The sequence below is a fragment of the Ammospiza nelsoni genome, chromosome 5 (assembly GCF_027579445.1).
Source record: "Ammospiza nelsoni isolate bAmmNel1 chromosome 5, bAmmNel1.pri, whole genome shotgun sequence".
Classification (NCBI taxonomy): Eukaryota; Metazoa; Chordata; class Aves; order Passeriformes; family Passerellidae; genus Ammospiza; species Ammospiza nelsoni.
The window spans coordinates 1,522,672-1,546,742 of NC_080637.1; the positions used below are offsets into that span (position 1 = coordinate 1,522,672).

The following is a 24,071-nucleotide window of genomic DNA, read 5'->3' on the forward strand; positions in this document are numbered from 1 at the left end:
AATCCAGGTGCCAGCGGCCTCCTGCCCACCTGGGCACACTTGAGCATGTCCAGCCACTGTCACCAGCACCCCCAGGGACATTTGCAGCCCTTCTGGAACATTCCATGAGGTGAACCTGGCCCTTGGTCATGTTGGAGCTCCAACCCCTCCATTCCCAGCTCCATCCCTGATCCCTGGAGCAGCTGGGGCTGTGTCAGGTGGGCTCAGCCTGGATTTTAGGAAAACTTTTTCCTGAAAAGGGGAGCAACAGCTTCACCCAGTCTGAAAGAGGCAAAAAAATCAGCTAAATTTTGGAGGAGAAACAGCTCTTTACTAAAAAAAAAAAGGAAAAAAATTCCACCTCAGACGTCAGCTCAAACCCCAAAAATTCACCTCAGTCACCTCTCTCAAAACACCCCCAAGGAGGGATTTAAATCGTGAGGCACAAAACCTCTGCCTGACCCATCTGTGGTGGGGTTTTTGAGTGAGATGGAGCTGGAAAGAAGCAGCTGTTTGGCCAGACATTGCAGCAAATCCCCCAGGCCTGCCTTGAGAATCCATCAGGAGCCCTGCTGCTGCTCCCATCCCTCAGCAGGGTCAGAGCTGCTTCCAGACACTCTCTGGGAGGATTTCTGGATGCTCTCAGGTAAAGGGAAATCTGGAAATCTGTCCCGCTTGGCTGGGATTTGGATTTTGCTCCATTCCAGCCTTTTCCCTTTGCAAAATGTCAGGGATGAGGAGGGAATGGGGTCTGTCCCCTCATGGGGTGACACCCCCAAACCATCCCCAGAGCAGGGGGTGGCTTTGCCCTGCTTTTAAATTTGAAATATCTCTCCTCAACAGCAAATCTGCCTTTGGACCAGACAGATTTGGCAAAATAAGAAATCTCTTTTTAACAACTCTGCCTCCCCAGTGCTGGGACAGCCTTTTACTCTCCATCAGCTTCACCAGGCTGAGCTCAGCTTGGATGAAGTTCTTTCAAACCTATTAAATTCTATTTGAAACCCATTAAAAAAACCCCAAAAATCCCACATGTGCACAAAGCATTTCACTTTCCTGGCTGTATTTAAATATAAAAAAAAAAAAAAAAAAAAAAAAAATCACAAATTGATTCTTCAGAGATGCAAAAGCCACAAGTGGGACCTTGATCGAGACAAGGAGATGCCCCCTCTTTAAATTCTCTTTAAATTGCCAAAAAAAGCTGCACATAACCAGATGTGAGAGTGAGGATTTAAAGGTTTTAGGAGGATTTTGTGCTGATTTTTTGGGGAAAAAACCATAAAGCATCCATAGGGATGGGAGAGGGAGCATTGCTGGGGCACCAGGTGTGCCAGAGGACTCAGAGGCAGTGTGGAAACGATGCCAAAAAAAGGGAATTAATTTTTTATTCAAAGAAAAGGGAATAAATTTTGTTTGTTTAAAGAAAGTGGAATTATGTTTTTATTCAAAGAAAGGGGAATTAATTTTTTATTTAAAGGAAAGGGAATTAATTTTGCTGTTTTTTTATTCAAAGGGAATTATTTTTGCTCTGTTTTATTAAAAGAAAAGGGAATAAATTTTGCTCTTTATTCAAAGACAATGGAATAAATTTTGCTCTGTTTTAATTCAAATAAAGGGATTTTTTTTGCTCTTTTTTATTCAAAGGGAAATTATTTTGCTCTTTTTTTTATTCAAAGAAAAGAGAATAATTTTTGCTGGTTTTTTATTGAAATAAAAGGGAATAAATTTTGCTCTTTTTATTCAAATAAAAGGGATTTTTTTTGCTCTTTTTTTATTCAAAGGAAATTAATTTTGCTCTTTTTTTATGCAAAGAAAAGGGAACAAGTTTTGCTTTTTTTTATCCAAAGAAAATGGAATTATTTTTGCTCTTTTATTCAAAGGGAATTATTTTTGCTCTTTTTTTTTTTTTTTATTAAAAGAAAAGGGAATAAAATTTTTCCCTGTCCTTCCCCACAGCTGGGACCTGCCTTGGCTGCGCCCTCATTTCTGCACCAGCCATTCCCAAATTGCTGCGTCCTGCTGGAAACTGGGGCAGAATTCCAAACTTCCCAAACTTCCCAAAATTCCCAAACATTCCAAAATTCCCAACTTCCCAAACCTTCCAAAATTCCCAAACTTCCCAAACTTCCCAAACTTCCCAGACTTTCCAAACTTCCCAAACTTCCCAAACTTTCCAAACTTCCCAAACATTCCAAACCTTCCAAAATTCCCAAACTTCCCAAACCTTCCAAAATTCCCAAACCTTCCAAAATTCCCAACTTCCCAGACTTCCCAAACTTCCCAAACCTTCCAAACTTCCCAAACTTCCCAAACTTCCCAAACCTTCCAAAATTCCCAAACCTTCCAAAATTCCCAACTTTCCAAACTTCCCAAACTTCCCAAACTTCCCAAACCTTGCAAAATTCCCAAAATTCCCAAACTTCCCAAACCTTCCAAAATTCCCAAACTTCCCAGACTTCCCAGACTTCCCAAACTTCCCAAACCTTCCAAACTTCCCAAACTTCCCAAAATTCCCAAAATTCCCAAAATTCCCAAAATTCCCAAAATTCCCAAACTTTCCAGACTTTCTAAACCTCTTGTTCTTTGCATCCAGCTGCACCCCCGGCTCTGAATCCCCCCTTGGGATTTGGGAATTGGGAATTGTGGATTTGGGAATTGTGGATTTGGGAATTGGGAATTGTGGGTTTGGGAATTGTGGAATTGGGAATTGTGGATTTGGGATTTGGGAATTGTGGGTTTGGGCACCCAGAATTGTGGATTTGGGAATCGGGAATTGTGGATTTGGGAATTGGGAATTGGGAATCGTGGATTTGGGAATTGTGGGTTTGGGAACTGGGAATTGTGGATTTGGGAATTGTGGGTTTGGGAACTGGGAATTGTGGATTTGGGAATTGTGGAATTGGGAACTGGGAATTGTGGATTTGGGAATCGTGGATTAGGGAATTGGGAATTGTGGATTTGGGAATTGGGAACTGTGGATTTGGGAACTGGGAATCATGGATTAGGGAATTGGGAATTGTAGAATTGGGAACTGGGAGCTGTGGATTTGGGAACTGGGAGCTGTGGATTTGGGAATTGTGGATTTGGGAACTGGGAATTGTGGATTTGGGAATTGGGAATTGTGGATTTGGGAACTGGGAATTGTGGATTTGGGAATTGTGGATTTGGGAACTGGGAATTGTGGATTTGGGAACTGGGAATTGTGGATTTGGGAATTGGAAACTGGGAATAGTGGATTTGGGAATTGTGGAATTGGGAACTGGGAATTGTGGGTTTGGGAATCATGGATTAGGGAATTGGGAATTGTGGATTTGGGAACTGGGAGCTGTGGATTTGGGAACTGGAAATTGTGGATTTGGGAACTGGGAGCTGTGGATTTGGGAACTGGGAATTGTGGATTTGGGAATTGTGGATTTGGGAACTGGGAATTGTGGATTTGGGAATGCCTTTCCCATCAGCACAGCCCCTGGGAGGTTTTCCTTTCCCTGCTGAAAGCTCAGGAGGGCAGAGCAGATCCAAGCATGGATCTCCCAAGGGGTGATCCCATTTCTCTTGGATCCTGTTTTTTAGGAAAAATTGGTTCTCCTCCAGGATTTTGCTGATTTTTGGCCTCTTTTGGACAAGGTTGTTCCTCTCTGAGAGCTGTGGGGTGCTGGGTTTGTGTGCAGGGTGAAGGATCACAGGATCATGGAATATTCTGGAATATCCTGAGCTGGAATGGCCCCACAGGGATCAGCCACCCCAATTCCTGCTCACGCACCCCAAAACCCCACCCTGGCACCCCTGGAATGCGGTCCTGGAGCAGCCCTGGGAATGTGCCCATTCCCTGGGAGCCTTCACCCTCTGGGGAAGGAAATGTCCCCAAAATTCCCGAAATCCCTGAAATCCCCGAAATCCCTGAAATCCCCGAAATCCCCGAAATCCCCAAAATCCCCGAAATCCCCGAAATCCCTGAAATCCCCGAAATCCCTAAAATCCCTGAAATCCCTGAAATCCCTGAAATCCCCGAAATCCCCGAAATTCCTAAAATCCCTGAAATCCCTGAAATCCCTGAAATCCCCGAAATCCCCGAAATCCCTGAAATCCCTAAAATCCCCGAAATCCCCGAAATCCCTAAAATCCCTGAAATCCCTGAAATTCCCAAAATCCCCGAAATCCCCGAAATCCCCAAAATCCCTGAAATCCCTGAAATCCCCGAAATCCCTAAAATCCCCGAAATCCCCGAAATCCCCGAAATCCCCAAAATCCCCAAAATCCCTGAAATCCCCGAAATCCCCGAAATCCCTGAAATCCCTAAAATCCCCGAAATCCCCGAAATCCCTAAAATCCCTGAAATCCCTGAAATTCCCAAAATCCCCGAAATCCCCGAAATCCCCAAAATCCCTGAAATCCCTGAAATCCCCGAAATCCCTAAAATCCCTGAAATCCCTGAAATCCCCGAATTCCCCGAAATCCCTGAAATCCCCAAAATCCCCGAAATCCCCGAAATCCCTGAAATCCCTGAAATCCCCGAAATCCCCGAAATCCCTGAAATCCCTGAAATCCCCGAATTCCCCGAAATCCCTGAAATCCCCGAAATCCCCGAAATCCCTGAAATCCCTGAAATCCCTGAAATCCCTAAAATCCCCGAAATCCCCGAAATCCCCGAAATCCCTGAAATCCCTAAAATCCCTGAAATCCCCGAAATCCCCGAAATCCCCGAAATCCCCGAAATCCCTGAAATCCCCGAATTCCCCGAAATCCCTAAAATCCCCGAAATCCCCGAAATCCCCGAAATCCCCGAAATCCCTGAAATCCCTAAAATCCCCGAAATCCCTAAAATCCCCGAAATCCCCGAAATCCCCGAAATCCCTAAAATCCCTGAAATCCCCAAAATCCCTGAAATCCCCGAATTCCCTGAAATCCCCGAAATCCCCGAAATCCCCGAAATCCCCGAAATCCCTAAAATCCCCGAAATCCCCGAAATCCCCGAAATCCCTGAAATCCCTGAAATCCCCGAAATCCCTGAAATCCCTAAAATCCCTGAAATCCCCAAAATCCCCGAAATCCCCGAAATCCCCGAAATCCCTGAAATCCCCGAAATCCCCGAAATCTCTGAAATTCCTGAAATCCCCAAAATCCCCGAAATCCCCGAAATCCCTAAAATCCCTGAAATCCCTGAAATTCCCAAAATCCCCGAAATCCCCGAAATCCCCAAAATCCCTGAAATCCCTGAAATCCCCGAAATCCCTAAAATCCCTGAAATCCCCGAAATCCCTGAAATCCCCAAAATCCCCGAAATCCCTGAAATCCCCGAAATCCCCGAAATCCCTGAAATCCCTGAAATCCCCGAAATCCCTAAAATCCCTGAAATCCCCAAAATCCCCGAAATCCCCGAAATCCCTGAAATCCCTCAAATCCCTGAAATTCCCAAAATCCCCGAAATCCCCGAAATCCCCAAAATCCCTGAAATCCCTGAAATCCCTGAAATCCCTAAAATCCCTGAAATCCCTGAAATCCCCGAAATCCCTAAAATCCCTAAAATCCCCGAAATCCCCGAAATCCCCGAAATCCCTGAAATCCCTGAAATCCCCGAAATCCCCGAAATCCCCGAAATCCCTAAAATCCCCGAAATCCCCGAAATCCCTAAAATCCCTGAAATCCCTGAAATTCCCAAAATCCCCGAAATCCCCGAAATCCCCGAAATCCCTGAAATCCCTGAAATCCCTGAAATCCCTAAAATCCCCGAAATCCCTGAAATCCCTGAAATCCCCGAAATCCCTGAAATCCCCGAAATCCCCGAAATCCCCGAAATCCCCGAAATCCCTGAAATCCCTCAAATCCCTGAAATCCCTGAAATCCCTAAAATCCCCGAAATCCCTGAAATCCCTGAAATCCCTGAAATCCCTAAAATCCCCGAAATCCCTGAAATCCCTGAAATCCCCGAAATCCCCGAAATCCCCGAAATCCCCGAAATCCCTGAAATCCACCCCCGCCTGCCCTGCACAGCCTCAGGCATTCCCTGCACTCCCCAAAGCTCAGCTGCTCTGAATTTGCCCAGGGACTTTCCCAAATCCCATTTTGGCATGGATATATCCAATCCTGGTTTTGTTTTGATATTCCCAATCCTGTTTTCACCTGGATATCCCAAATCCCATTTTTGCATGGATATTCCAAATCCCTTTTTTTCTTGGATATCCCAAATCTCATTTGTACATGAATATTCTGAATTCCATTTTTGCTTGGATATTCCTAATCCCATTTTAACATGAATATTCCCAATCCCATTTTTACATGGATATTCCCAATCCCATTTTTGTTTAGATATTCCCAAACTCATTTTTACATGGATATTTCCAATCTTTCTTTTACATGGATATTCCCAATCCCTTTTTTACATTACTATTCCTAATCCCATTTTTACGTGGATATTCCCAATCCCATTTTTCTTTGGATATTTCCCAATCCCATTTTTTGCTTGGATATCCCAATTCCAATTTTTCCTTGGGTATTCCCAATCCCATTTTTACATGGATATCTCAAATCCCATTTTAACATGGATATATCCAGTCCTGTCTCTGCATGAATATTCCCAATCCCATTCTTCCTTAAATATTCCAAATCCCATATTTGCTTGGATATTCCCAATCCCATTTTTCCTTGGCTATCCCAATCCCATTTTTACATTAATATTCCCAATCCCATTTTTCTTTGGATATTTCCCAATCCCATTTTTTTGCTTGGATATCCCAAATCCATTTTTACATGGGTATTCCAAATCCCATTTTTACATGAATATTCCCAATCCCATTTTTCCTTAAGTATTCCAAATGCCATTTTTGCTTGGATATTCCAAATTCTATTTGTACATGAATATTTCCAATCCTGTTTTTCCTTGGATATCCAAATTCCATTTTTTACATGGATATTTCCAAATCCCATTTTTGCTTGGGTATTTTCAAATCCCATTTTTACATGGATGTTCCTAATCCTGTTTTCACACGTTTTTTTCCAGATCCCATTTTGTTTCCCATTTTCAGGGAAAATCAGCAAAAATCAGCAAAATCATGGCAAAAAAATCAGCAAAAATTAGCAAAACCCAGCAAAATATAAGCCAAAAAAATCTGGCAGAAAATCAGCAAAAAAATCAGCAAAAAAATCAGCCAAAAAAAAATCAGCAAAAATCAGGCAAAAAATCAGAAAGAAATCAGAAAAAAAATCAGCAAAAATTAGCAAAACCTGGCAAAATATCAGCCCAAAATAGCAGCAAAAAAATCAGCAAAACCTAGAAAAATACCAGCCAAAAATCTGGCAGAAAATCAGCAAAAAAATGCAGCAAAATATTAGCAAAAAAATCAGCAAAAAATCAGCAAAAAATCAGAAAAAAACTCAGCAAAAATAAGCAAAACCTGGCAAAATATTAGCAAAAAATCAGCCGAAAAAAATCACAAAAAATCATCTAAAAATCAACGAAATAAGTGGATAGCCAAAGGATTGGTTGGATCAAAAAGTGGATTTCCCTTGGGAAGTGAAGATGGAAAAATGGGATCAGATTGAAGCAGGCGAACAATTAAATCTGGGAGCAAATTCCTGGAATTGCAGAGTTTGGAAGTGCCAAACTCTTCTAGAATTCCAATTTTTTTCAGCTCAGCCAACCAGTCCAGCACAGGGAAAAATCCCTGAAACAAAAGGATTTTTTTCCTATTAAAAAAAAAATTAAAAATTTAAAAAAAAAAGAACATTAAATCAAATATTTTCTCTTCTGAGGGCCCAAATAATTTGATTTTAAAGGGATGTTTGGGATGTGGGAAGCAGCAGCAGCTGCGAGCTCTGGTTATAAAAATCCTCTGGGGGTGGGATCTGCTCGGCTCCTTCTAAATCCGGCCTGGAGATGGAATCCCACAGAGTTCCCCTCTGCCAGCTCCAGAAATTCCCTCTTTTCCTGTTCATTTTCCCCCCAAAAAACCCAAATTTTGGGCTTGGAGTTGCCCAAAATCCCCATAATTTAGTGAAGAAACCACTGAAATTCCTCATTTTTTCCTCCAGAAAAGCTGAAATCCCAGGGAATTTCTCTCTGCCACCACCAGCTCCAGAAATTCCCTCATTTTCTTCTCATTTCCTCCCAAAAAGCCCCAAAATCTTGGGGTGCCCAAAATACCCATAACTGAATGAAGAAACCAATGAAATTTCTCATTTTTTTTCTTCAGAAAAGCTGAAATCCCAGGGAATTTCTCTCTGCCACTACCAGCTCCAGAAATTCCCTCATTTTCTTCTCATTTCCTCCCAAAAAGCCCCAAAATTTTGGGCTTGGGGTGCCCAAAAAACCCATAACTGAATGAAGAAACCAACGAAATTTCTCATTTTTTTCTTCAGAAAAGCTGAAATCCCAGGACGTTTCTCTCTGCCACCACCAGCTCCAGAATATCCCTCTTGTCCTTCACATTTTTCCAAAAAAAACCCCAAATTTTGGGCTTGGAGTTGCCCAAACCCCCCATAATTTAGTGAAGAAATTTCTCTTTTTTCCTCCAGAAAAGCTGAAATCCCAGGGAATTTCTCTCTGCCACCACCAACTCCAGAAATCCCCTTTTTTTCTTTCACACTTTTCCCCAAAAACCCCCAAATTTTGGGCTTGGAGTTGCCCAAAATCCCCATGATTTAGTGAAGAAACCACTTAAGTTCCTCATTTTTTCTCCAGGAAAGCTGAAATCCCAGGGAATTTCTCTCTGCCACCACCAACTCCAGAATATCCCTCTTGTCCTTCACATTTTTCCCAAAAAAACCCCAAATTTTGGGCTTGGAGTTGCCCAAATCCTCCATAATTTAGTGAAGAAACCACTTAAGTTCCTCATTTTTTTTTCCAGAAAAGCTGAAATCCCAGGGAATTTCTCTCTGCCACCACCAACTCCAGAAATTCCCTCATTTCCTTCTCATTTTTCCCAAAAAACCCCAAAATTTTGGGCTTGGGGTGCCCAAGAAACCCATAACTGAATGAAGAAACCAACGAAATTTCTCATTTTTTTCTTCAGAAAAGCTGAAATCCCAGGACGTTTCTCTCTGCCACCACCAGCTCCAGAATATCCCTCTTGTCCTTCACATTTTTCCCAAAAAAACCCCAAATTTTGGGCTTGGAGTTGCCCAAATCCTCCATAATTTAGTGAAGAAACCACTTAAGTTCCTCATTTTTTTTTCCAGAAAAGCTGAAATCCCAGGGAATTTCTCTCTGCCACCACCAACTCCAGAAATTCCCTCATTTCCTTCTCATTTTTCCCAAAAAACCCCAAAATTTTGGGCTTGGGGTGCCCAAGAAACCCATAACTGAATGAAGAAACCAACGAAATTTCTCATTTTTTTCTTCAGAAAAGCTGAAATCCCAGGACGTTTCTCTCTGCCACCACCAGCTCCAGAATATCCCTCTTGTCCTTCACATTTTTCCCAAAAAAACCCCAAATTTTGGGCTTGGAGTTGCCCAAACCCCCCATAATTTAGTGAAGAAATTTCTCATTTTTCCTCCAGAAAAGCTGAAATCCCAGATGAGTTCTCTCTGCCACCACCAACTCCAGAAATTCCCTCTTTTCATTCTCATTTTTCCCAAATAAACCCTAAACTTTTGGGCTTGGTGTTGCCCAACAAAACTCCATAATTTAGTGAAGAAACCACTGAAATTCCTCCTTTTTTTCCAGAAAAGATGAAATCCGAGGCAGGTTCTGTCTGCCACGAGTTCCATAAATTCCCTCTTTTCCTGCTCATTTCCCCCCCAAAAAACCCCAAATTTTGGGGTCGAGGTTGCCCAAAACCCCCATAATTTGGTGAAGAAACCACTGAATTTTCTCATTTTTCTCATTTTTTCTCCAGAAAAGCTGAAATCTCAGGAAGTTTCTCTCTGCCACCACCAGCTGCAGAAATTCCTGTTTCCCCCCCAAAAAACCCCAAATTTTGGCCTTGGGATTGCCCAAAACCCCCATAATTTAGTGAAGAAACCACTGAAATTTCTCTTTTTTTTTTCTCCAGGAAAGCTGAAATCCCAGGAAATGTCTCTCTGCCACCACCAGTTCCAGAAATTCCTTCACATTCCCAAAATTCCCTCTTTTCCTTCACATTTCCCAGAAAAAAACCCCAAAATTTTGGGCTTGGGGTTGCCCAAAAACCCCCCATAATTGAATGAAGAAACCACTGAAATTCCTCATTTTTTCCTCCAGAAAAGCTGAAATCCCAGGGAATTTCTCTCTGCCACCACCAACTCCAGAAATTCCCTCATTTCCTTCTCATTTCCTCCCAAAAAGCCCCAAAATTTTGGCCTTGGGGTACCCAAAAACCCATAACTGAATGAAGAAACCCGTGAAATTTCTCATTTTTTCCTCCAGAAAAGCTGAAATCCCAGGGAATTTCTCTCTGCCACCACCAACTCCAGAATATCCCTCTTGTCCTTCACATTTTTCCCAAAAAAACCCCAAATTTTGGGCTTGGAGTTGCCCAAAAATGCATAATTTAGTGAAGAAACCACTGAAATGCCTCATTTTTTTTTCCAGAAAAGCTGAAATCCCAGGTGGGCTCTGTCTGCCACCACCAGCTCCAGAAATTCCTTCTTTTCCTTCTCATTTTTCCCAAAAAACCCCAAAATTTTGGGCTTGGGGTTGCCCCAAAACCCCATAATTTAGTGAAGAACCCAATGAAATTTCTCAATTTTTTCCCTCAGAAAAGCTGAAATCCCAGGTGGGTTCTCTCTGCCACCGCCAGAAATTCCCTTTCCCCTTCCCATTTCCCCTCCAAAAAACCCCAAAATTTCGAATTCTGCATTTCCCAAAAAGGTGATTTAGAGCTGAAACCCCTAAAAATCAGATTTGGGATGCATCCAAGCATCAAAATTCCCCAAATCTTCACATTCCTGCTCCAAACTCCCCAAATTCCCGGAGAGTTGAAAGCTCAGGGCTCAAACCCCATTCCCCGCCCCAAACCCACCCAATCCATGGATTTTGCTCAATGGGAATCCCAAAGAAAATCCCAAAAATGCTGAACAAAGGGGGAAATTCCTGCTGCTGCTCCCATTTGGGATGTTCTTGTCTCCCCCAGTGCCCAGCTGGGATTTGGGATGGATCAAAGGAAATTTGGGATTTTTTAATGGGAGGTGAAAAGGTAAAAAAGGGAATTAGGGGAAAAGTCAGCAGGACCACACGGGCATTTATGGGATTTGGGAAATGCTCAAATTTGGGAATGGGGACAAAAGGGATTCCCGATCCTCAGGAGGCAAAAATGAATCCTGAAGGAATCCAGAGGGGCTGAGAATCCCAGGGGTGAAAATCCCAGCAGATTCCCATGAAATCCTGGATGATATGGGGGGAAACGCCCCAAAATTTAAAGGATTTTGTCAAAAAATTGATAAAATTAGGAATATTATTGTCAGTGCTGTGAATAATGGAAAAGGCAGATTGGTCCTGCTGGATAAAGGGAATTATGTGGGAACGCACAAAACTTTTCCTCCCAAAAATTGCCAGATTTTGTCTAAAAATGGACAAAATTAAGAATATCATTGTCAATGCTGCGAATAATGAAATAATTGGTCCTGCTGGATAAATGGAATTATGTGGGAACACACAAAATTTTTCCTCATAAAAATGGCAGAATTTTGTAAAAAATGGACAGAATTAAGAATATCATTGGCAGTGCTGTGAATAATGATAAAGGCAAATTGTTCCTGCTGGATAAATGGAATTATGTGGGAACACAAAAAACTTTTCCTTCTTTTTTTTTTTAACCAAGCCCAGGCTTGAAAATCAACTTTTATTCCTCTTCTAGTAAAACCCTTTAAAAAAAAGGGGGGGGGGGGGGGTAAAAAAGGGAAAAAAAAAAACAAAAAAAGAAGAAAAAGAAAAAAAAAAGAAAAAAAGGGGAAAAAAGGAAAAAAGAAAAAAGGGGGGAAAAAAGAAAAAAAAAGAAAAAAGGAAAAAAGGAGAAAAGGAAAAAAGGAAAAAAGGAAAAAAGGAAAAAAGGAAAAAAGGAAAAAAGGAAAAAAGGAAAAAAGGAAAATAAAAAGGAAAAAAGAGGAAACATAAAAGAAAAAATAGAAAAAAAAAGCCAAAAAAAAAAAAAAAGAAAAAAATAAAAAAAAGTAAAAAGGGGAAAAATAAAATAAAAAAAAAAAAAAGAAAAAAAGAAAAAAAAAGAAAAAAAGAAAAAAAGGGAAAAAAAAGGGAAAAAAAGGGGGGAAAAAAAGGGAAAAAAAGGGGAAAAAAAGGCAAAAATCTGCCATGACACCGCCTTTAATCACAGAAATCCTTCAATCTAGGCAGGATTCGATCCCGAATTTTTCGGGATGGGAGGAAAAGGACTCTGCTCCTTTAAGCTCGCAGAAACTTTTTAAATCCAGGTGGAGTCAGGATTTCTGGGCTATAAAGTTGCCGGGAGAGGCAGAGCTGCAGCTGCTCTGCTCAGACCCTGCCGGCCTCGCCATGGTAAGAACATTCCATGATTCAGTTTCCAATTTTTCCCACTTTTTTCCCAAAGTTCTGAGCTGAAAATTCCTTTTTTTTTTTTTTTTTTTTCCTGCCGGGGGTTTTCATTTCCAGCAGCTTCTGTGGGGTTGCTCGGGACCTTGTGGGTTATTGATTCGGGGTTTGCTCCTTATAAGGGAAAAATGAGGGATGTGCTTGGGGTGCTTCAGTGGCCTCTCGGTGCTTTTCCCGGTGGGGTCTGAAAACTTGGGAAGTTTTTAAAAAATTTAGGATTTTTTATTTTTATTTTTAAATTTTTTTTTTTTTTTGGTGTATGTGTGTAGAAGCAGGGAAAAAAAAACCACCTTATTTTTCATCAGCTAAGTTATGAATTAAAATCAAAATTTTCCATCCTGCTGCTGCCTTTGTCCTAAAATTTTAACACTCCCAATGTGCTGCAACAAGCACAACTTTTAGGGTTTTTTTTTCCCTTTAGGAACGAGCTGCCATGTTGCCTTTGTCTGCCCTAAACCATTGGGATTATTTTAAATGGATAAAAATCCTCTTTTTCCATCTTGTTTTTTCATGGAATCCCTGCCCCAAAACGTTTGCAGCTGGGAAAGTGGATTAAAAAAAAAAATCTGGAATTCTGATTATTTCTGATTATTTCTGCCTGCTCCAGCTGAAACTTTTTGGGAATGAGGATCCCAACTTTGTTTTAGTGGATGCAAAGGAGCAACTTTGGAAAAAATCTGGTTGCAAATGGGAGAAAACTTCAAAGTGGCTCCCAGGGATTTGGCTTTGAACTTTTCCTTTAGTCTGAGGATTTCTGGTCTGGCCTGGCTGGAAAAGTGTTAAATATTTACATGGAGCTCCCAGGGGAAAATCAGCTGGACAACAATGGGCTGCCCATGGCCAGAGTCTGTGAAATCACTTCAGCTGGATGCAAATGTTGGGAAGTTCCCAAACAAAAAACCCCAAAAAAACCCTCTGGAATATTTAAGAGGAGGAGAAAACCTCCAATAAAACTCTGCACTTTTTTCCTTCAGCAGCTCCCACATATTTCATTTTTATATTTCATTTTTGTATTTTCAATTTTATATTTTGCTTTTATCTTTTCAATTTTTGTTTTTTTACACTTCACTTTTTACACTTCACTTTTTACACTTCACTTTTTACACTTCACTTTTTGCACTTCACTTTTTGCACTTCACTTTTTGCACTTCACTTTTTACACTTCACTTTTTACACTTCACTTTTTACACTTCACTTTTTACACTTCACTTTTTACACTTCACTTTTTACACTTCACTTTTTACACTTCACTTTTTACACTTCACTTTTTACACTTCACTTTTTACACTTCACTTTTTACACTTCACTTTTTACACTTCACTTTTTACACTTCACTTTTTACACTTCACTTTTTACACTTCACTTTTTACACTTCACTTTTTACACTTCACTTTTTACACTTCACTTTTTACACTTCACTTTTTACACTTCACTTTTTACACTTCACTTTTTACACTTCACTTTTTACACTTCACTTTTTACACTTCACTTTTTACACTTCACTTTTTACACTTCACTTTTTACACTTCACTTTTTACACTTCACTTTTTACACTTCACTTTTTACACTTCACTTTTTACACTTCACTTTTTACACTTCACTTTTTACACTTCACTTTTTACACTTCACTTTTTACACTTCACTTTTTACACTTCACTTTTTACACTTCACTTTTTACACTTCACTTTTTACACTTCACTTTTTACACTTCACTTTTTACACTTCACTTTTTACACTTCACTTTTTACACTTCACTTTTTACACTTCACTTTTTACACTTCACTTTTTACACTTCACTTTTTACACTTCACTTTTTACACTTCACTTTTTACACTTCACTTTTTACACTTCACTTTTTACACTTCACTTTTTACACTTCACTTTTTACACTTCACTTTTTACACTTCACTTTTTACACTTCACTTTTTACACTTCACTTTTTACACTTCACTTTTTACACTTCACTTTTTACACTTCACTTTTTACACTTCACTTTTTACACTTCACTTTTTACACTTCACTTTTTACACTTCACTTTTTACACTTCACTTTTTACACTTCACTTTTTACACTTCACTTTTTACACTTCACTTTTTACACTTCACTTTTTACACTTCACTTTTTACACTTCACTTTTTACACTTCACTTTTTACACTTCACTTTTTACACTTCACTTTTTACACTTCACTTTTTACACTTCACTTTTTACACTTCACTTTTTACACTTCACTTTTTACACTTCACTTTTTACACTTCACTTTTTACACTTCACTTTTTACACTTCACTTTTTACACTTCACTTTTTACACTTCACTTTTTACACTTCACTTTTTACACTTCACTTTTTACACTTCACTTTTTACACTTCACTTTTTACACTTCACTTTTTACACTTCACTTTTTACACTTCACTTTTTACACTTCACTTTTTACACTTCACTTTTTACACTTCACTTTTTACACTTCACTTTTTACACTTCACTTTTTACACTTCACTTTTTACACTTCACTTTTTACACTTCACTTTTTACACTTCACTTTTTACACTTCACTTTTTACACTTCACTTTTTACACTTCACTTTTTACACTTCACTTTTTACACTTCACTTTTTACACTTCACTTTTTACACTTCACTTTTTTACATTTTCTTTCATATTTCTTTTTTATTTTTGTTTTTCTTTTCCTTTGTTCGGGGGCCCCGGCTGTGAATTCCCGTGCTCCCGGTGCAGCAGGTGCTGGGACGGGGTTTGGGAGGAGCAGCTGTCCCGGGGAGAGCTGGGCTGGGGAACAATCCCAACCACGCTGGGCAGGGCAGGGCGGGCACTGCCACAGGGAGCGGGGACAGCTGGGACACAGGGACGGGATCCCAGCAGGAATGGGGTCACCCCAATCCCTGATCCCGGCAGGAATGGGGTCACCACAGTCACTGATCCCGGCAGGAATGGGATCCCAGCCTCTCCTGATCCCGGCAGGAATGGGGTCACTCCAATCCCTAATCCCGGCAGGAATGGGATCGTCCCAATCCCTGATCCCGGCAGGAATGGGGTCATCCCAGTCACTGATCCCGGCAGGAATGGGATCGTCCCAATCCCTGATCCCAGCAGGAATGGGGTCACCCCAATCCCTGATCCCGGCAGGAATGGGGTCACCACAGTCACTGATCCCGGCAGGAATGGGATCCCGGCCTCTCCTGATCCCGGCAGGAACGGGATTGCCCCAATCCCTGATCCCAGCATGAATGGGGTCACCACGGTCCTTGATCCCAGTACCTCCTGATCCCAGCAGGAATGGAATTGCCTCGGTCCCTGATCCCGGCAGGAATGGGATCCCAGCCCCTCCTGATCCCGGCAGGAATGGGATCGCCCCAATCCTTGATCCCGGCAGGATTGGGATCAACCCTGATCCCAGCATGAAAGGGATCCCAGTAGCTCCTGATTCCAACAATCCCTGATCCCAGCAGGAATGGGATGGTCCCAGTCCCTGATCCTGGTAGGAATGGATTCACCCTGATCCCAGCTCCTCCTGATCCCATCAGGAATGGGATCACCACAATTTCTGATCACAGTAGCTCCTGATCCCAGCTGGAATGGGATGGTCCCAGTCCCTGATCCTGGTAGGAATAGATTCACCCTGATCCCAGCAGGAATGAGATCGCCCCAATCACTGATCCCAGCAGGAATAGGATCACCCTGGTCCCTGATCCCATCAGGAATGGGATGATCACAATCCCTGATCCCAGTAGCTCCTGATCCCAGCAATCCCTGATCCCAGCAGGAATGGGATGGTCCCAGTCCCTGATCCTGGCAGGAATGGGATCACCCTCATCACAGCAGGAATGGGATTGCCCTGGTCCCTGATCCCATCAGGAATGGGATGATCACAATCCCTGATCCCAGCAGCTCCTGATACTGGCAATCCCTGATCCCAGCAGGCATGGGATCGCCCTAATCCTTGATCCCAGCAGGAATGGGATCCCAGGCCCTCCTGATCCCATCAGGGATGGGATTGCCCTGGTCCCTGATCCCGGCAGGAATGGAATCACCATGGTCCCTGATCCCAGCCCCTCCTGATCCTGGCAGGAATGGGATCGTCCCAGTCCCTGATCCCGGCAGGAATGGGATCATCCCAGTCCTTGATCTCAGCAGGAATGGGATCATCACAATCCCTGATCCCAACATGAAAGGGATCCCAGCAATCCCTGATCCCAGCAGCTCCTGATCTCACCAATCCCCTGATCCCAACAATCCCTAATGCCAGCAGGAATGGGATTCCACCAGCTCCTTATCCCAACAATCCTCGCTCCCACCAACCCTCTGATCCCATCAGTCCTGGATCCTGGCAGCCCCTGATCCCAACAATCTCTAATCCCAGCTGCTCCTTATCTCGACAATCCCTGATCCCAACAATCCTGGATCCCAGCAATCCCTGATCCCAGCAGCCGCACACCCTGCAGACCTGGGGCTCTTGTCCCACGCTGGGATTTGGGGGTGTTGGGGCAGCTCTGGGTCGGTGTCCCCGTGTCCCAGGAACGATCCAGCCCTGCCTTGCTCTGTCTTGGCTCTAGTGGCCTCTGGAGTTCCTTGAGGAAAGGGAAAATCTTGGCACATCCACGCTTGGAGAACGGGATGGAAAAGTTCCATTGGATATCTCCCTGCCACGAGTGGTTGGTGCCTGGGATGTCCAGCTGGAATCTTCTGGAGACTCCTGGGCGCTTTGGGTGGTTGTGCCCAGGAGATTTGGGATCTGCTGTTCCCAAAGCTGGGTTTACCTGTGGAGACCCAGTTTGGAGATTTGGGATCTGCTGTTCCCACCAGTCCCCTCTAAGCCAGGCTTGCCTATGGAGACCCAGCTTTGGGAGATTTGGGATCTGCTGTTCCCACCACCCCTCTCTAAGCCAGGTTTACCTGTGGAGGTTTGGGATCTGCTGTTCCCACCACCCCTCTCTAAGCCAGGTTTACCTGTGGAGGTTTGGGATCTGCTGTTCCCACCACCCCTCTCTAAGCCAGGTTTACCTGTGCAGACCCAGCCTGGCGAGGTGAGGTGGGGCCTGAGCCCGGCTGCTCATGGATGATCCCACAGATAATGGGATCAGCCTCCCTGCTGGTGTTGTACGGTGGAGCTGGAGGAATTAATGAGGCCAGCACTCACTGTGGCTCCAGTGCAGCTCTCTCCAAGTGAGGTATGGAGAGGGTCACTGACCCCTGTGTGTGTTCAGCTGGGAATTTCATCCCTCACCTGTGCCCTCTCTGATGTGGAATTTCTCCTGCCTGTGTAACTCGGCAGAAAATGTAAATTCAGCGTGAGGACATCAGTGAGACCAAGGACATTAACAAGAGCGACCCCTTTAAGTTTTAAGGTTTGCGTTTTCCCCCATTCTCCTGTTAATGATGTGCCAGTTTGGTGCTGCGGGAGAGAGAGAGAATCTGCATCTGTGGTAGCCCAAGCTCAGAGGTTTCACCTGCGTGTCCTTCCCAGGTGGGATCAGCTCCCTTGGGAAGCAGCCATGCAGTAATTGGGTTCTGGCTGGGATGTGGGCCAGGAGGCCATGCCACGCCTTTGATCCTGGTGTGGTGGCAGCAGCAGGTGCCAATTACCCAGGGCAGTGCCCAGGGAGCCTCCAGGAGACGCCGCTGCCCGGAGTCACAGCCTGCTGGAGATGACCTGGATAAACCCAGACTGGGAGCTGCTCAGGGAGCCCTGCTCTGCCCCGGGGCAATCCCTGCTTTCTCCAGCCTCTGTGACTCCAGCTGGGCTCAGCTTTTCCAAGCTTGGCTTCTCCCTGAGCTCTTTTTTCCAAGCTGCTGCTGCTGATCCATCAGGATGGGAGGGATGGGCAGAGGCTCCCTGAGCTGGTGCTGCTCAACTGCTTCCCGCCCCAGCATGGAGCCAGCAGCTCTTTTTTCCTTTTTTCCTTTTTTCCTTTTTTCCTTTTTTCCTTTTTTTCCTTTTTTCCTTTTTTCCTTTTTTCCTTTTTTCCTTTTTTCCTTTTTTCCTTTTTTCCTTTTTTCCTTTTTTTCCTTTTTTCCTTTTTTTCCTTTTTTCCTTTTTTCCTTTTTTCCTTTTTTCCTTTCCTGGGCCGGGAGAGCCTTTCCCAGGAATGCTGTGTCCACCAGATCCCACTTTGATTCCAGGTCCTGTGGTGGGTGGACACTGCCTGTTTCCCTCATCATCCCCAGCAGGGCTCCGAGGGGAGCTGTGGGGGCTGGAACTCCCAATCCCCATCCACAGGATGTGTGAAATTCCCCCTTTTCCAGAGGGAGTGCATTTCCATCCACATCCCTGTGTGAAATTCCATTTTTCCCTTTTCCAGAGGGATACATTTCCCTGTTGTTTCCCTTTTCCAGAGGGATATTTCCATCCACATCCCTGTGTGAAATTCCATTTTTCCCTTTTCCAGAGGGATACATTTCCCTGTTGTTTCCCTTTTCCAGAGGGATATTTCCATCCACATCCCTGTGTGAAATTCCATTTTTCCCTTTTCCAGAGGGATACATTTCCCTGTTGTTTCCCTTTTCCAGAGGGATATTTCCATCCACATCCCTGTGTGAAATTCCATTTTTCCCTTTTCCAGAGGGATACATTTCCCTGTTGTTTCCCTTTTCCAGAGGGATACATTTCCCTGTTGTTTCCCTTTTCCAGAGGGATATTTCCATCCCCATCCCTGTGTGAAATTCCGTGTTTTTCCCTTTTCCAGAGGGAGTGCATTTCCATCCACATCGGGCAGGCCGGGGTGCAGATGGGCAATGCCTGCTGGGAGCTCTATTGCCTGGAGCACGGCATCCAGGCCGATGGGACCATCCCCGGCTCCAAGCAGGTGAAATCCATGGATCCCAACTCCGAGCAGGTGGATTCCTCCTTCGAGACCTTCTTCTGTGAGACAGCCTCTGGCAAGCACGTGCCCCGGGCCGTGTTCATTGACCTGGAGCCCACTGTCATTGGTAAAAATGGGATTTTTTTCTCTGATCTATCTTTATCCATAATTCCCAACCCTTTTTCCATGGGATCCTGATGTTCCCGCTCCTCTGCTCTGGTTAAATGTCCCCAGCCACTGGGAGCAGACAGAATTTACCCTTCCAAAGGGACCAGGAGGGACAAACCCGTGGTTGTCACCGAGCTGTCTTTGTTCCCTCCTTTTGGGACCTTCAGCAGGTGGAAAATGTCCTGGATTTGCCAGCCATGGTGGTCCTGGCTGGAATTCCACCATCCCACGGCCAGATGTGGCACATCTGGTTCTGATGCCACCCGCAAAGTGGGGTGACACACGTGCCACAGGTTTGTGGGACCTGGCTGTCCTGTCTGGCCAACTTCATCTTGGAGCTCTCTTCCAACCTGATGGCTTCCCAAAAATTCCCACTTTTCCAACCTGATGGCTTCCCAAAAATTCCCACTTCTCCTTCCAGCTCCCTCAGGGATCTCTGGGTGTTTGTTTGTGTGGCACCTCAATTTGAGGCGTCTTCCTAGAGAATAATAATTATTTGTTTAGGAAATGAGTCCAAGTCCAGCCACCCGCTCCTGCCTTCCAGGCTTCTCCTCCTATCTTTCCACCTGGGCTGTGACTCATTCGTTCCAATTAAAGGGTTTTGCAGGCTTTTGTTTGGGTTCTGCTTAATTTACAGACACCTCATTAAGGTATCAAGTGGAGAGCTTAATGAGTGAGCCAGGAGATTATGGAATGTGTTTTATGTTGGAATGGAGTGGATTTAAAAACCCTCTGGAGTTGGGTCAGGTGGAAATGTCAACACTGGAGGGGTTTTGTCTGTGTCCCCTCCTGCTGGAGAGCAGAGGATGGAGCTGGAGCTTCCAAATTTTTCCTCCAAGCTGCCTGTGGTAAACAATTCCACAAAAACTCTGGAACTGTGGTGTCCTGGCTCATTAAACCAGATTAATTCAGGATTTGAGGCTGGGTGTAGGGTGGAGTTCTGGTAGGACATTACCTGTGTGACAAGAATCTCTCATTTGAGATGTTCTTGTCTCCCCCAGTCCAGAGCTGGTGGGATTTGGGGTGGATCAAAGGAAATTTGGGGATTTTTAATGGGAGATGAAGAGGTAAATAAGGGAATTAGGGGAAAAGTCATGAGAACCACACAGGAAATCCCACGGGAATGGGGCCAAAAGTGATTCCCAGTCCTTGGCAGGAGGGAAAAATGAATCCTTAAGGAACCCAGAGGGGCTGAGCCGCCCCCTTCCATTACTCCCACAGCCCTTCCCTGACCATGCCATACCCTCCTGCTGGACATTCCACGGATTTTGCTCCATCAGCTTCTCCCAGAACCTTTCTTTGTGCCCTGCTCTGGCTGATTTCTTCCCCTGGTGCAGATGAGATCAGGACGGGGCCCTACCACGGGCTCTTCCACCCGGAGCAGCTCATCAGCGGCAAGGAGGACGCTGCCAACAACTACGCCCGCGGGCACTACACCATCGGCAAGGAGATCATCGACACCGTGCTCAGCCGCATCCGCAAAATGGTGAGGAAAACACCAAGTTCTGGGTTAAAATAACGCCCTTCTGGGTTAAAACGGTGCCCTTCTGGGTAAAAATAACATAACACCCTTCTGGACAACACTGTGGAGTTTGGGGTAGGGGTCTTGAAATGAAAAAGTCTTAAGTTAAAAGATAGCTTTAGGTGAGGTCCAAGCGTTGTTGTGGCTGTTGGGATTTGGTTTGGGGCTTGGGAAGGCCACCTGGATTTGTGTGTTTGTCCTAAAAGTAGAGGATTGTTGTGGTAAAACTGGGCTCAAGATGGTCAGTGAGTGCTTTAAGCAGAATTTTGTGCTGTATTACTTGGGATAGTTGTCCCAGTCCTTAAATGGATAAATATCCATTTTTTTGGGATAGTTATCCCAGTTCTTAAATGGATAGATATCTGTTTTGTTGGGATAGTTATCCCAGTTCTTAAAGAAATAAATATCCATTATTGGGATAGTTATCTCAGTCCTTAAATGGATAAGTATCCAATTTTTTTGGGATAGCTTTCTAATCCTTGGGATAAATGTCCAGTATTCCTGGGATAGTTACTCCAGTCCTTAAAGGGATAAATATCCATTTTCTTGGGATAATTATCCCAGTCCTTGCAGGGAAAAAGATCCAATATTCTTGGGATAATTATTCTGGTCCTTACAGGGAAAAATACCCGTTTTCTTGGGATAATTATCCCAGTATTCTTGGGATAGTTATCCCAGTTCTTAAAGAAATAAATCTCCACTTTTGGGATAGTTATCCCAGTCCTTAAATGGATAAATATCCATTTTTTGGGGGGATAGTTATTCCAGTCCTTACAGGCATAAATATAGAATATTCTTGGGATAGTTTTCTAGTCCTTGGGATAAATCTCCAGTATTCTTGGGATAATTATCCTGGTCCTTAGAGGGAATAATATCTGTTTTCTCGGGATAGTTATCCCAGTCCTGAAAGGGATAAATATCCAATATTCTTGGGGTAGTTTTTGGGTACTTGGGATGAATATCCAACATTCTGCTGCAGGCTGACCAGTGCAGTGGACTCCAAGGCTTCCTGGTCTTCCACAGCTTCGGAGGAGGCACTGGCTCCGGCTTCACCTCGCTCCTCATGGAGCGGCTCTCCGTGGAGTACAGCAAGAAATCCAAGCTGGAGTTCTCGGTGTACCCGGCCCCACAGGTGTCCACGGCCGTGGTGGAGCCCTACAACTCCATCCTGACCACGCACACCACGCTGGAGCACTCGGACTGCTCCTTCATGGTGGACAACGAGGCCATCTACGACATCTGCCACCGCAACCTGGACATCGAGCGCCCCACCTACACCAACCTCAACCGCCTGATCGGCCAGATCGTCTCCTCGGTCACGGCCTCGCTGCGCTTCAACGGCGCCCTCAACGTGGACCTCATCGAGTTCCAGACCAACCTGGTGCCCTACCCGCGCATCCACTTCCCGCTCACCACCTACGCGCCCATCGTCTCGGCGGAGAAGGCCTACCACGAGCAGCTCTCCGTGCCCGAGATCACCAACGCCTGCTTCGAGTTCTCCAACCAAATGGTCAAGTGCGACCCTCGCCGCGGCAAGTACATGGCGTGCTGCCTGCTCTACCGCGGGGACGTTGTCCCCAAGGATGTCAACGCCGCCATCGCCGCCATCAAGACGCGCCGCTCCATCCAGTTCGTGGACTGGTGCCCCACCGGTTTCAAGGTGGGCATCAACTACCAGCCGCCCACGGTGGTGCCCGGGGGGGACCTGGCCAAGGTGCAGAGGGCTGTGTGCATGCTGAGCAACACCACGGCCATCGCCGAGGCCTGGGCCCGCCTGGACCACAAGTTTGACCTGATGTACGCCAAGCGCGCCTTCGTGCACTGGTACGTGGGGGAGGGCATGGAGGAGGGCGAGTTCTCCGAGGCCAGGGAGGACCTGGCAGCCCTGGAGAAGGATTATGAGGAGGTTGGAAGGGACTCGGCGGACGGGGAGGAGGATGAGGGTGAGGAGGATGAGTACTGACAGACTGCGGCCTGGTCTTGAGCTCGGCTGGAATCCAGACTTGTGTCCCGAGTTCCTGAGGGCCCGGGGGTGCCCGAGGACCGGCCACGTTTGATTTATTAAACCTCCCCTGCTTGCATAGGGCTCCTCTCTAGCCTGGGTGTCTTGAGCTTTATCCCACTGCTGTTTATTGGTGAGTGACGCTGAGCCGGGCCTAACTCAGGCCTGACATCCGGCCTAGCCAGGAGATCCCGGTTCCTAACCCGGGAATGTCTCAGCTGCCTGCTTTGGCTGGAATGGCAAACTCTTGCTCTGGCTTTTTCTTGTAAAAGCACTTTGGTATTAGAAATGCACCTGTAAACTTCTATGCAAATGGCTTTTTGTATATTAATAAAGAGGGTTTTTTTTGGCTCAGAATTCCTTGGATTTTCCCCCCAGGGGGTTTTGTGGGGAGGCTCCTGCTCGCAGGTGGCCTGAGGAGAAGAGCAGATGCTGATCAGGGTGTGCTGTGAGAGTCATCATTCCTAATTAGTGTTGTGGGGGAAGTGTCCTATATCCTGTGGGAATTTCTGTCTGGGGCTGGCTCAGGGAACTCCACATCTGGGATCAGGGAATCACTTCTGGGTTGTGGGGAGCAATTTTCATCCTCCTCCCCACCTTTGGTGAAGCTCAAGTGTTGCCTGAGCAAATCCTGGTGGTTTAGGGGAGTGCTGAGGATTTGGGAAATATTCCCAGAGCAGGGAAATCCAGCCAGGAATGGGGAGAGGAGAGGGGGGAGCTGTGTCTGATATTTGGGACAGGAGGTGGAAGGATCCCAAAACTCTTTGGTGGCCCTAAAAGGACCAGGTTGGCCCCTGGGAAGGCCCAGGTCCCTTGAGCCACCCCAGAGGTTGTCACCCCAAAGTCCCCATCCCTGATTGTCCCCAAGAAGATTCCAGGTCTACACAGGGAAAGGCAGGGGAGCTGTGTGGGTGGAATCACCAAGGAAAGGAAAGGAAAGGGATTTTGGGGAAAATCCCACAGTTTTTGGGTAGCTGGAACCTCCAATTCTCTCCTTGAGAGGTGAATCCTCGTAGAGTGACTTCAGCTTTATTTTCCCTCCTTGGGAATAGCAAAGCTGCTCCTACAGAATTCCAGCCTGTGGGAATGTTCCCATCCCTCTTCCAG

General features: G+C 44.9%; 1 protein-coding gene across 1 annotated transcript; it reads left to right on the top strand.

Moving 5' to 3' along the window:
- Window positions 1-12,376: 12,376 nt before the first annotated feature.
- On the top strand, window positions 12,377-23,321 carry TUBAL3 (tubulin alpha like 3). The gene is made up of 4 exons (XM_059473064.1): window positions 12,377-12,404; window positions 19,156-19,399; window positions 20,778-20,926; window positions 21,942-23,321. Exons 1-4 carry the CDS (start codon window positions 12,402-12,404, stop codon window positions 22,923-22,925), a joined length of 1,380 nt encoding a protein of 459 aa, XP_059329047.1. The 5' UTR covers window positions 12,377-12,401; the 3' UTR covers window positions 22,926-23,321.
- Window positions 23,322-24,071: the final 750 nt, after the last annotated feature.